This window comes from Lissotriton helveticus, chromosome 7 (genome assembly GCF_964261635.1).
Source record: "Lissotriton helveticus chromosome 7, aLisHel1.1, whole genome shotgun sequence".
Classification (NCBI taxonomy): Eukaryota; Metazoa; Chordata; class Amphibia; order Caudata; family Salamandridae; genus Lissotriton; species Lissotriton helveticus.
Genome location: NC_136068.1, coordinates 1,155,504,204 through 1,155,516,222, shown reverse-complemented (window position 1 = coordinate 1,155,516,222; position 12,019 = coordinate 1,155,504,204). Strand labels below are relative to the sequence as shown.

Sequence of the window (12,019 nt, the reverse complement as noted above, 5' to 3'; positions counted from 1 at the left end):
AACAGAGGCAATTGGATAGAGAAAGGATCGAGATGGAAAGGAGGAATAACGTGACAAATGCATGGAAGCAATTGCCAGGTTCGGTAACGTGGAACACCCCATTAGATACAACTGTAGGTCCCAACGCAGGACAGGGAGGTCAGAGAGGACCGATGGACCTAAGGGGACCGCGGCCAAAGTCCTATACAGAATTAAGAGCTGATTTGAGGGAATGGGATGGGTCCGCAGTAACCCCGAGTAACAGGTCAAGAACAGAACCAGAATGGGAAAGCAGAGATAACAGGACTGTATCTCATTGTGGGGCCAGCGAAAGCAGTCAGGGGCGGGAAGGCCAAAGTCAGGAGAATAGAGGAGTTACACGTCCTACGGATGAGAGGGAACAACAGGAGCAAAATGGTAGGAGTGTAGAGTGTGAGGAGATGTCCCGTCTCTGGGAGACAGGTGGAGACCAAATGGTACATGCTTTTCAGAATAGGTTTAGGTGCCTTCATCATGTACTCGGAGAAGACGTCCAACATTGGAGAAAGGAGAACAGTGATAGGTCCCGCCATGCCTCGAATAATCAGGAATCACAGGGAAGTAGTGAGGAGAGAGGGAGTAACGGAATATCTTACCATGCATCCCGTGAAACTAGACAGGATGGGGAACGTGGGGCTATGAGGCGTGAAGGAGTGTTTCACCATCCACCTCGAGAAGATGGAAAGGCATGGGACCTAGAGAGATGGGAGCAGGGGAGGACTCCCTGCAACTCACCAGTGCCTAAACGTAGATCTCGGAGCTGGGATGGGAGAGATGCGGATGGAGTAGCTAAATTTAGTGTGTTGAAAGCTGAAATTAAGGCAAAGAGACTTGATGTCACCAGTTTAAAATCAGATGTCGATGAGATAATTGATGGTACATTGCCTTTAGAAAGGATAGAATTGTATGAACAGGATGAGCTGTTGTTCATGGCAAAGGATATTACTAGGAAAGCTAGAGCGTTTCATGAGAAACTGACCAATTTGGCAGACAGATATGCCGTAGATTTATCTAGGACAAGGGCATTGCAGAGTAACCACAGATTGCAGTACGCAGACCAAGACCTAGATGAGAAGAGAACTACTGGATTAAAAACACACATAAGGGAGTTGGTATCAGGAATAAGAGTGTGGAGAGAACTGGACAAATGGGAAGAGAGGTGGTCGAAAAAGGGCACTGTTAGACGGAGTACAAGTATGATGACCCCAGAGGGAAGGATAATGCAGATGGAGGCATTCCCTTTGCGAGAAATATCGAACGGAAATTATGTACATGTGCCCTGGAGTAGAGGAGACTTAGCTGCGTTTACCAACTCATTTCCGAAGTTAAGGGACAATCCAGTAGAGTGGTATAAGCAGGTAGAAAGGTTTGTAAAGATCTCGAAGGTATTGTGGATTGATTTGAACACGTTGTTTGACATCGTGGTTCCATCTGAATTATGGACACCATGCAAGACTAGTGTTGAATGGCCGAATACTGAACCAGTGAGGGATGCTCGGACTAATGGACCGTCCGAGATTGTCATGCGAAAGTATGAAAGGGTAATAGCTTGGCTGAAAGATAAAGTGCCTCCACAAGATATAAATTGGGTAAAAATAGACCGAACGAGGCAGGAACCCAAGGAGACAGTTCACGAGTTTTATGAGAGATTATTGAAAACATTCAAACAATACAGTGGACTTGATGTAATGGATCCCAAAGATATAGGGCAGTTTGTGTCAAAGTTTGTCTTGGGGTTGAGACCTGATATTTGTTTGATGATCCAGCAACATTTAATCTGCTGGCAGAACAAACCACTAGATGAGATCTTGCGATATGCGAGATACTGCAGTGACGAAATAGATTCTAAAGCGAAGAATCTGAAGGAGAAGTTGATGGTAGTGCAGATGCAGTCAGCAGGGAAGGGTGGACAGCAGAAGCAGGGGATGGGACGAAAACCAAACGGTCAGAACAAAGATAATGAAGAAGGGCAGAGACCTAGGGTAGACTTTGCCACTTTAAAGAAAACGACAAAGTGCCATTTGTGTCACCAGGTGGGACATTGGCGACGCGAGTGTCCCTTTAACCCTGAAAATGGAGAGCTAGAAGTAGAAGAGCAGGTTCAAGAAGTTCCAGCTCCAAAGGTGACAGTTCCAGGAAGCAAGGTGGCTAAAGGGGGGACTTCGGCTCCACGGGCACAGTTCCCACAGCCACCGAAAATAGCGACAGGGGGAAAGGTCTTTAAACAAATGCCTCTCTTTATCGAGGAAGAAAAGTGTTATTATATTGATCCATTGACCGGGCAACGTGTGAGTAGTGAAGAGGACTGTACCCTTGGGGCAGTCCTAGAGGTGGATCAGAGAGGACCGTTTGTTGAGGCAGAAGTGGCAGGGTGTCCTACAACGTTCTTAGTGGATACTGGAGCTACTCGATCAACTCTGAGGTCAGCAGTGGTTCCAGACTTGCCGATGTCAGGGGAAACAATTCAGGTGGTAGGAGTCGCAAACAAAAGGCTGACTAGTCCATTGACAGAACCAGTGTCTGTGAAGATAGGAAACCATATGAACGAACATCAGTTTGTGGTTTGTGATTCGAGTCCTGTATGTCTGTTAGGAAGGGATTTGTTGTGCAAATTGAACTGCACAATATACTGCACCCCGCAAGGAGTGGAGGTACAGACTACAGACGATGACGCTACTTTCAAGGTAGCCAATTCAAAATCCTGTGTAGAACTATATCCTACTCTGACAGTAGAAGATCTTCCCCAAGACTTACGAGATACAGTAGCGTCAGAGGTATGGGATTTCACAGGAGAAGAAATAGGATTGATTAAAGGGGTAGAACCAGTAAAGATAATGGTAAAGCCAAATGCCGAGTTTCCAAGAACGCCTCAATACAAATTGTCCCAGGAAACGATTGCAGGAATAAAACCTGTGATCGAGTCAATGATTCAACAGGGAATACTGAAAGAAATCGTGGGTAGTCCCTGTAACTCCCCGATTATGGGTTTGCAGAAACCTAGCGGGAAGTTCAGGATAGTTCAGGATTTACGAAAAATTAACAATATAGTCGTTTCATGTTGTCCCGTGGTACCGAATCCATCAGTGATACTGTTTCAAATACCATGTCAAGCAGAATGGTTCACAGTGATAGATCTTTGCCAGGCTTTCTTTTCAATCCCATTGGATGAAGAGAGCAGGTATCTTTTCGCTTTTAAAATGGAAGATCACGTTTTAACATGGTGTCGAATCCCACAAGGATTCACAGACAGCCCATCTATCTTCAACCAGTTGTTGAAGAAGAATCTCGAAAATCTAGTACTGCCGCAGAATTCGGTTCTGGTCCAGTACATAGATGACCTACTTGTTGCGTCAGAGACTGAGGAAGCTTGTAAAGTAGATTCCATTGCCTTATTGAACCATTTAGCTGAAAATGGACATAAGGTATCTCCGAGCAAGTTGCAGTACTGTCTGACAGAAGTACAGTATTTGGGGCACCGGTTAGAAAAGGGAAAACGCAAGGTGTCCCCAGAGAGGATTGAGGCAATAATGAAGATGAATGCGCCTACGACACAGAGAGAGGTTCGGATGTTTCTAGGAATGGTTGGTTATTGTCGACAGTGGATAGTTAACTTTTCACTGAAAGCAAAACCCTTACAGAAACTGACGCACAAGGAGGTGAGTGATCCGGTACCATGGGATGACGAATGCCTAGTGGCGTTCTTGCAGCTGAGAGACGACTTGTGTCGTGCCCCGGCCCTGGGAATGCCCGACTACGAGAAATCATTTTCACTCTATTGCTGTGAGAGGGAGGGATGTGCTTTGTCAGTCTTGGCACAGACCCACGGAAATGCCCGTAGACCAGTTGCATACTTTTCGGCTACATTAGATCCAGTAGCCGCAGCGTTGCCCGGATGTCTTAAATCCGGTGCTGCAACAGGTGTCAGCATTGAGAGGAGCGAGAGTATTGTGATGGGACATTCGTTAGTGGTGTATGTACCGCATTCTGTAGAATTGTTAATGACCAGGACGAAGACGCAGCATCTGACTAATAGCAGGCTCACGCGCTACGAGCAAGTTATTCTTGCCGCGGAGAACGTGACCCTCAGGAGATGCTCTGTCTTGAATCCTGCTACTTTGATGCCATTACCTACTGTAATAGAAGGCGAAGGATGTGAAGACCACGATTGCCTTGATGTGACTGAACTATGCACGAAACCCAGACCAGATATTGTGGATGAGCCGTTGTCTGACCCTGATGAGATTTACTTTGTCGATGGCTCATGTTTAAGAGACGATACTGGTCGGTTGAGAGCAGCTCATGCTGTTTGTACCATTACTGGAGTTGTGGAAGCCGCTTGCCTGGAAGGAGTACATTCCGCACAGGTAGCAGAAATTATTGCCCTAACCCGTGCCTGCATAGCAGGAAACGGAAAGAGAGTCACCATATACACTGACAGCCAATATGGTTTCGGTGTGGTTCACGATTTCGGGCAGTTGTGGTCTCAGAGAGGTTACATGACCTCCTCTGGTTCGCCCATTCGAAATGGAGAATTTGTGCGATTGTTGTTAGAAGCACTACAAGGTCCAGGTGCCATAGCAATAGTGAAATGTGTAGCTCATACTAAGAATACAGATTTTGTATCACAAGGCAACAGATACGCTGATGAGGTCGCACACTATTGTGCGGAACAAGATTATTCTTTTTCGAAGATGGAAATAGATGGTGCTGAAGAAAAGACAGAATTAAGCATGATGTTAGAGACTGTAGACACTTGGGAGGATTTAAGAGTGATGCAGGAGAACGCTCCTGAAGCAGAGAAAAAGGCATGGGAAATAGCAGGTTGTGTGCGAAGTGAAATGGATTTTTGGATTTCAACAGATGGGAGGGCTGTGTTACCGGAGGAACTAGCGAATCCCATGGCAAGACAAATACATGGTCCTGTACACCTAGGAAGAGACGCTATGATGAGAGTGTTTAGGCAGACTTGGTATTGCCCAAAATTTAGAATAGCAGCAGAATCAGTATGCAAACGATGTGTTACCTGCCAACAACTGAACATAGGCAAAAGGACACCAGTCACACTGAGTCACATTGGGAGGTCAGGGGGGCCTTTCAATAGAATGCAATTAGACTTTATTGAAATGCCAAGAGTTAACCGCCTTAGGTATGTGCTGGTGGTTGTATGTATATTTTCCAGATGGGTTGAAGCGTACCCTACACGTAGGTGCGATACACTCACAGTAGCTAAATTGTTGCTCAGGGAGCTGATACCGCGCTTCGGGGTGCCTGCCTCTCTGGAATCGGACAGAGGAAAACATTTTAACAGCGAAATAGTGAAGATGTTGTGCTCCACATTAAAGATCGATCAAAAACTGCATTGTAGTTATCGACCAGAAGCCTCAGGAATTGTGGAACAAGTGAACGGCACTCTGAAGAATAGATTGGCTAAAGTAGTGGCATCCACATCTTTGAGTTGGCCAGATGCTCTTCCTTTAGTGCTCATGAGCATGCGCAGCACACCTGACAGGAGGACAGGTCTCTCTCCACACGAGATTCTGATGGGGAGGGCCATGAGACTTCCCACAGTTCCAACTGCTGCCCTATTGAATATTACAGATGATCTGATCTTGGATTATTGTAAGGGACTGTCTGACGCCATCCATTCTGTGTCCCTTCAGGTGCAGGCGGCTGAAGTTCCAGCATCAAGGAATCTGTGTCATGACCTGAACCCAGGAGATTGGGTGTTGGTCAAGAAGCACGTCCGGAAGAACTGCCTAGATGTACGCTGGCGTGGGCCCTTTCAGGTAATCCTGATCACGAACACCGCGGTGAAGTGCGGAGGGCTGCCAAATTGGATCCATGCATCCCATACTCGAAGAGTTCCAGCACCTCTAGAAGAAACAGCTCCTATCCCAGACGAAAGTCCAGACGTGGAAGAAGAGTCACAGGAGGGGATCGGATCAGCTGAGGGGGTGTCGGAAGAAGTTGGGAACGCATCGGATTCAGAAGAGGAGAGAAGACAGGACGGCAGTGAGACTGAAGACGCAACCGAAGGAGAGAGCTGCAGTGAATACGACACAGACACAGATCAGTACCAGAGCGACCAAGAACCGAGTGTGAGGACGAGAAATAGGGGAACAAGGCTTGGAGCGGCCACTTGGCCGGAAAGAAGAAGGAGGCTAAGTTTAAGGTCGGCTCAGGAAGAAACGCTTGCTCCTATATCCGAAGACTCGGATCCAGAAGAAGATACCCAGGATCAGGCCGAGGAGGGTCTTAGAAGATCAAGGAGGGTGCGAGTGCCTAGCAGAAGGTACTCTACTCCCGATTGGACCTACCTTGTTGCAGATGTCTGTGGGACACCGAACCGGGAGGGTCAGGGAAGTGAGCCTGATCAGAACTGATCCGATCATCACAGTGCAAATAAGATTCCTGCTGCCAGGAGCGGAGACCGAAAGGTTGCTGACACTCAACATCGTCTATCCTCCTCTCCTAAGCGGAATAAGAAAATTGATTTTAGAGACAGTTGATTTTCCGGTTTGTTGTTCACGATATCCAGTGTTGGAGGGAACTCTTCTTCGACTGGAAATGCTTGAGCGAGTAGTGGAAGTTCTTGGAACACTCATTGTCTTGGATTAATACCTTGTTGTAAATGTCTTCAAAGGGGCGCAGAACTGGGAAAGTGAAGAAGGTGATCCTGGTCAGAACGGACCCCTTTGTAACTGTGGATGTAGAACTGATAGTACCAGGAGTGGAGATTGAAAAGACATTAACTCTTCATTTTGTTCGTCCCCTGGTTCAGAGTGAAATAAGGAGAATAATCCTAGAGACAGTTGAATTCCCGTGTTGTTGTGAGAACTGTCCAATGTTTGAGGGAATCCTTCTTCGTATGGACATTTATGAAGACGTAGTGTCACTCCTTGCAACATACATAGATTCTGATTGATAAAAGACTTTTGAAAAGGAATTGTAAAATATTGCTGCAAGATAACCTAGCGCCGAGAGGAAGAAGAAAATGATAGGGTCTCCCTTTTAGAGGATGGAGAAGGGCTAGGGTTGTCTATTTCTTACAGGACTTTAAACTATTTTGCGGAGCAAATTGTCAGCTTCTAAGTGTTCAAAAGAGAGACATTGTTTGAAAGAAAGTCTTTGTTCGGAGAGAAGAAGAAGTTGATGCTGGAAGAACATCCATAACTACACTGTTTGAGATCATGGAGGCTGGCAACCCGAACCGCAGGGCAAAATGTATAGTTGGCACACTTTTAGGGGTCGTGATTTCACTTATAGTTTTAGTGGTTACTGTTTCATATATAGTGGGACATGAGAGAGATGCAACTGCAGTTAAGGAAATAAAGGGAGTGTCAACACAGAGGACAATCACTGTTAATAGTAGGGGAAACATCAATGATAAAGACAAAGCGTTGTTAGAAGCGGAAATAAAAAGATTACACACTGACGAGTCACAAGGAAACTTCAGGTCAAATGCTTATGCCAAATTGCTTTACGAATACATTGATGTCATGGAGGCGAAGAATTGCTACGTTTGTATGCAATTACCAGCTTCGGTAGAGGAGGGTATCAGATACCATCATCTTCCATTGACATATGGAATTACATGTAGTTTATTGTTAAGCATATTCTATGGACGAGAGGGGTTCGAGTATTACTTCTCGAACTTTGATTCGATATTGCCAGAGGTCCCAAATTACAAGCATCTGAACAAGTGGGACTATTACAAGAGCGAAGACAGATTACACAAATGGTTAATTCCATGGAAAACGTTAGATACTTCACATGCCCGAAGAAATAATCTGACTTGTCAAGTATCAGAAATCGAGAAAAAGTTTATAGGGCAGGTAGATACTAGATACAGGAGGCAGAGGATTCCAAAGGCCTCAGGACAATGGGAAACGGATTGGACCATGGAGGAAAGGATACATCAAAGAAAGGGTAGCTTTGGCCCAATTGCTTTAGACAAGGAGAAATGGGGGAAACTGTGCATTCACAGGAGTTACTCCTATTATGAGAATCTGTATGTAGGTCAAGTCAGTTGTGAACATGCTTTTCAATTGGAGTACTACTCCAAGGATTTTCTGAAAGAGATGCAAGCAATTCCAAATGTATATTTTGTATGTGGAAGAAATGCCTATGTGAAGCTACCAGATAATTGGTACGGATCATGCTATCTGGCAATTGTCTTCCCTAAAATATATCATGTTGAGAATTTAGAAACGACAAAGAAAGGAATACCAACTAGAGGGAAAAGAGGGCTAGGCGCAGCAGAAGTAATTGGGGATGTATTCGGTGCTGCATTCCCTATCTTAGGAGTGATACTGAATGACATCAAAATTAGGAGATTGGCTACAGTCGTAGATAGGTTATCTGCCAGTACTGCTAGATCATTAATGCTGGTGGAGGGTGAGATGCAATCGATAAGGGCAATGGTTCTTCAGAACCGACTTGCTTTAGACGTTCTGTTAGCCAAAGAGGGCGAAGTCTGTAAGGCTTTGAAGGTTCAGGAATGTTGCACTTACATTCCAGACAATTCAAAACCTCTAGAGAAGTACATACGAAACCTCACTGCCATACACCACGAAATTGAGGATCTGACAAAGATAAACGTGTGGGAAAAAGTAGGTCATGGAATGGGTAAAGTTGGAGGTTGGTTTGCCAACCTAGGAAAGGGTATCGTTTGGTACATACTGAAACCCATCATCATAATTGTGATGTGTGTAATCACTTTGTGGGGATTGGTGCGTTTGTATCAGTGGTATAGAGCAAACAGATTGCAGAGATCTATGAGAGAACAGGAGAAAAGTTTGACAGCGATGCAAGATACACAATATAAGAATCTGAAGGCATTGGAGACAATGAAAAGAAGTGGTACTGCCACGACCTCACTTTGAAGAGTCCTACATTTTTGTGATGGTGTTTTGATGGTGATGACCCCTGAAGGTCATCAAAGGGGGGACTGAGAGAGCACTAGTTTGAGAAAAAATGTATAAGTGCATCATATTTACAAGCACGTAGTTAGTTAACATATACCTTGCACCAGAGTGTCTTATATTTAGTAGTGAAACGTATAGAGTGTTCAAGTAGGGTAACAATAATCATAACAGTGTGAGACAATGTAGAAATGTTGGAATGAATATGAAAACCTCACGTTCTCATGTTAAAGGAATCATGTAAGAGTTAAGTGGAACTTTACAAAACCAGTTATATTGTGTAGGCCTCATGGCAATTCACAGAAAATCTAAACGTGCTGCTAAAATAATGTGAGGTGGGGTTAACATGGTTCTTCCAAAATGTATTATCGAATTTAGTTTGAAATATATGCTTTATAGATGTGTGCTTTAAGAAACGTATGTTAGTTAAGAATGCTGTTTAAATCAAGTTAAATGTTTTCAGAGTGCAGGGACCCGCTTCATGTAAATCAAGTAGGCTCGAACTGATAGTGATGTTCCTTTGAACTGAAATGTGCTCGTTAGAGGAGAAGTCGAGAGGTGCCAAGTACTGTGCTTTCCATATGCTTTATGACCTATAGATATGGGGGAGCCTGGAATTTGAGGCCCACTGTAGGATGGCCTGTATGCAGGTGCGAGGGGTCCTAATCAGTCGAAATGAATAGAGCTTTGTTCAGTGGCGCTTGGCGCAGGCCTGTAGGAGTCTTCAGGAATTTCAGGGGGTATCGGCGCACTGGAGAAGAAGTCTGGGAACCAAGGTCAACTTTAACGAGGGTCTTGAAGAGTACCATCATGGAGTTTACCGCGCAAAGATGTACCACGTGAGGGGCGTCCCAAGGGGCGTTCCTATCGGAAATGTGATTTGGTATAAGGGAAAGCGACCCGGGAGGAGGGCAGAGCAGATGATTTTGGGAGCCTAAGGAAGCGGATGGGTAGGCAGATAGGCTGATCAGGAGAGACCCATTATCAGAGAAGAAACAAAGAAAAGTGTGTGATCTTCTTAGGAAGTCACCACGGCTGACACCTTTTTGGGGTAAAGATCTTGTTAAGTAGGGATGTCACTTAGTCTAGTGTAGGGACAGACTAACTTGAATTTTCTTTTCTGTAATGACTCTTAAGTTGCAACTCATATCAATACTTGCAAACCTAATGATCTTCGAACTTGTACTCATTATTCTGTTTTGTAGACTCAGATTATTCAAAGAATTTATGTTCATAGTGATACCAGTTTACCTTTTGAATCTCATCTTAAGAAGTTTGTATCTTCAGTTATCTTTGGTTTTATATTAAATTTTCAAAACTTAATCCTGGTCAGTGGTCATTTAGAGTGGTGTAAGTTCTTAATTGATTGGCTTAATGTTAGATTGCCTTTTACTCAATGACAGGTACCAACGATCCAGTCGACTTGGTTTGGGATCTGGTAAGGTAACTAGTAACCAGTAATCCCGCGTTAACAAGGCTCTAAAATGTGTGTGCAGAAATAGTCAAAATGTACAGACCTTGTTGATTCTCCAAGTGTAGCCTTTCCTCTTCCGATGGATATCCGTTATAGCTACCGAGACCGTGGCGCTGCTTGATGATGTAATAAGCAGATCTCGCTCCGGTACATATAGAACTTTGGTAATGGCTTCTGGGTGCACGTCTGGAATCTCTTCGTAGCTCAAAAGGCGGCTATGATCCTTCAAATCCTAGGAGAATGAAAGTATACTTTGGAACAATTGACAGCTTTATGGGCCCCACGAACGAACTTTGGCAACACCAATAGGTCTGTGGTGTCTGGCTGCATTTTGGCTTTGTCGATCGTTGTGTTTTCTCATTGTTTTTCTAAAACTTTATTGTTGGGAAGCTGCCAGCTCTACACCAATATACAAAAATTGCTGAAACCAATACAATATTTTGGTATCAAAAAGCACACCTTGTTACAGTAACCCTCACAGATAGCCAATGGCGGAAGTGGGCTTCTCCATTGACCAAGGCTGTATGCTGCGATGGGTTGACGTAAAACATGAATAACACAATATCAGACCAATGGAGGATCAGAGTTTGCAGAATTCCCCCATAAGAAAGTCTATGTATATGTTTTATCAAAATCTAAAGGCCTTGGCTAACACCAGACCTATAAAATACTTTAAAAATTAACCAAAAAGAAGTTGGTTCCTTTTCGTTAAAGCTAAGTGGCTATATCTCATGGTTTGAATCATGACTTCTAAACCTTTTGTTTTATTACTAGATATAACAATCATGAAAAATAAAATATATACAACTCGAGGCTCCATTCTGAGTTTGGTTCTTTATTCAGTGGTTGCGATCTCCAGGCGAAACATCATAGTTTATGTCATTCCACTGGGGCCAATATCTCTGGTTCCTGGACCCATCAGAATTAACTGGTCAATTAGAATGAGGGACCCCAGTGGTAGATATTATAATCAACATACAAACAATGAAACGTTGAATTGCACACACAAAGATCAGAAGCTGTGATGTGCTCTTTCATGATACATTTTTACAGGAAAAACATATATCCACTGAGCTACCTAACCCCCTTAAGCCAGCAAATCACAGAAGGAGAACAAACACACAAGTGTGCTGTAGTTGCCGGAACACAAACTTTTGCCAGGGACCAGATCAAGCAATAAGGCACCCAAGACATAAAGTGAGGGGAAAGGGCCCATATGACAGCAAAATGTTGTTTTGGAAGGCAAATACTTTGAATTAATTCTGCTACAAGTAGAGAAGGAATGCATGGCGACACTGTTATTGCCAAAGAGCAGGATGGACATCCCTCAACACATGCCACTTGGGCTTGTGCTCGCTGCCGTTGATGGCCTTTTTTAGGTTTTGCCTGCACGGAGAAATCTATTGTTTTTAATAGTAATTTAAAAGAGACTTACATCCCGCCTCCTCTCTTTCTTGGCTTCTCATTGGTTTCTGTGCGTGTCACTTACCTTTCCTCCATTTCTATTGGTTAGCATATTTTCCTGCATTTACCAGTGTTTGTTCCTTGTCTGCTTCAAATATGAGTTTCCCGCCGTCCTGCCGCCGAAATACTGTTAACATCC

At 44.1% G+C, this 12,019-nt stretch overlaps 1 protein-coding gene across 1 annotated transcript in view; it reads right to left on the bottom strand.

Moving 5' to 3' along the window:
- The window catches only part of LOC144769415 (cilia- and flagella-associated protein 337-like), an 817,111-nt gene that overhangs the window by 676,319 nt on the left and 128,773 nt on the right, over positions 1-12,019 (bottom strand). Inside the window, exon 8 of the mRNA XM_078653507.1 lies at positions 10,460-10,648. Within this exon, the coding sequence (XP_078509633.1) occupies positions 10,460-10,648 (189 nt within the window). The remainder of the gene's footprint in view (positions 1-10,459; positions 10,649-12,019) is intronic.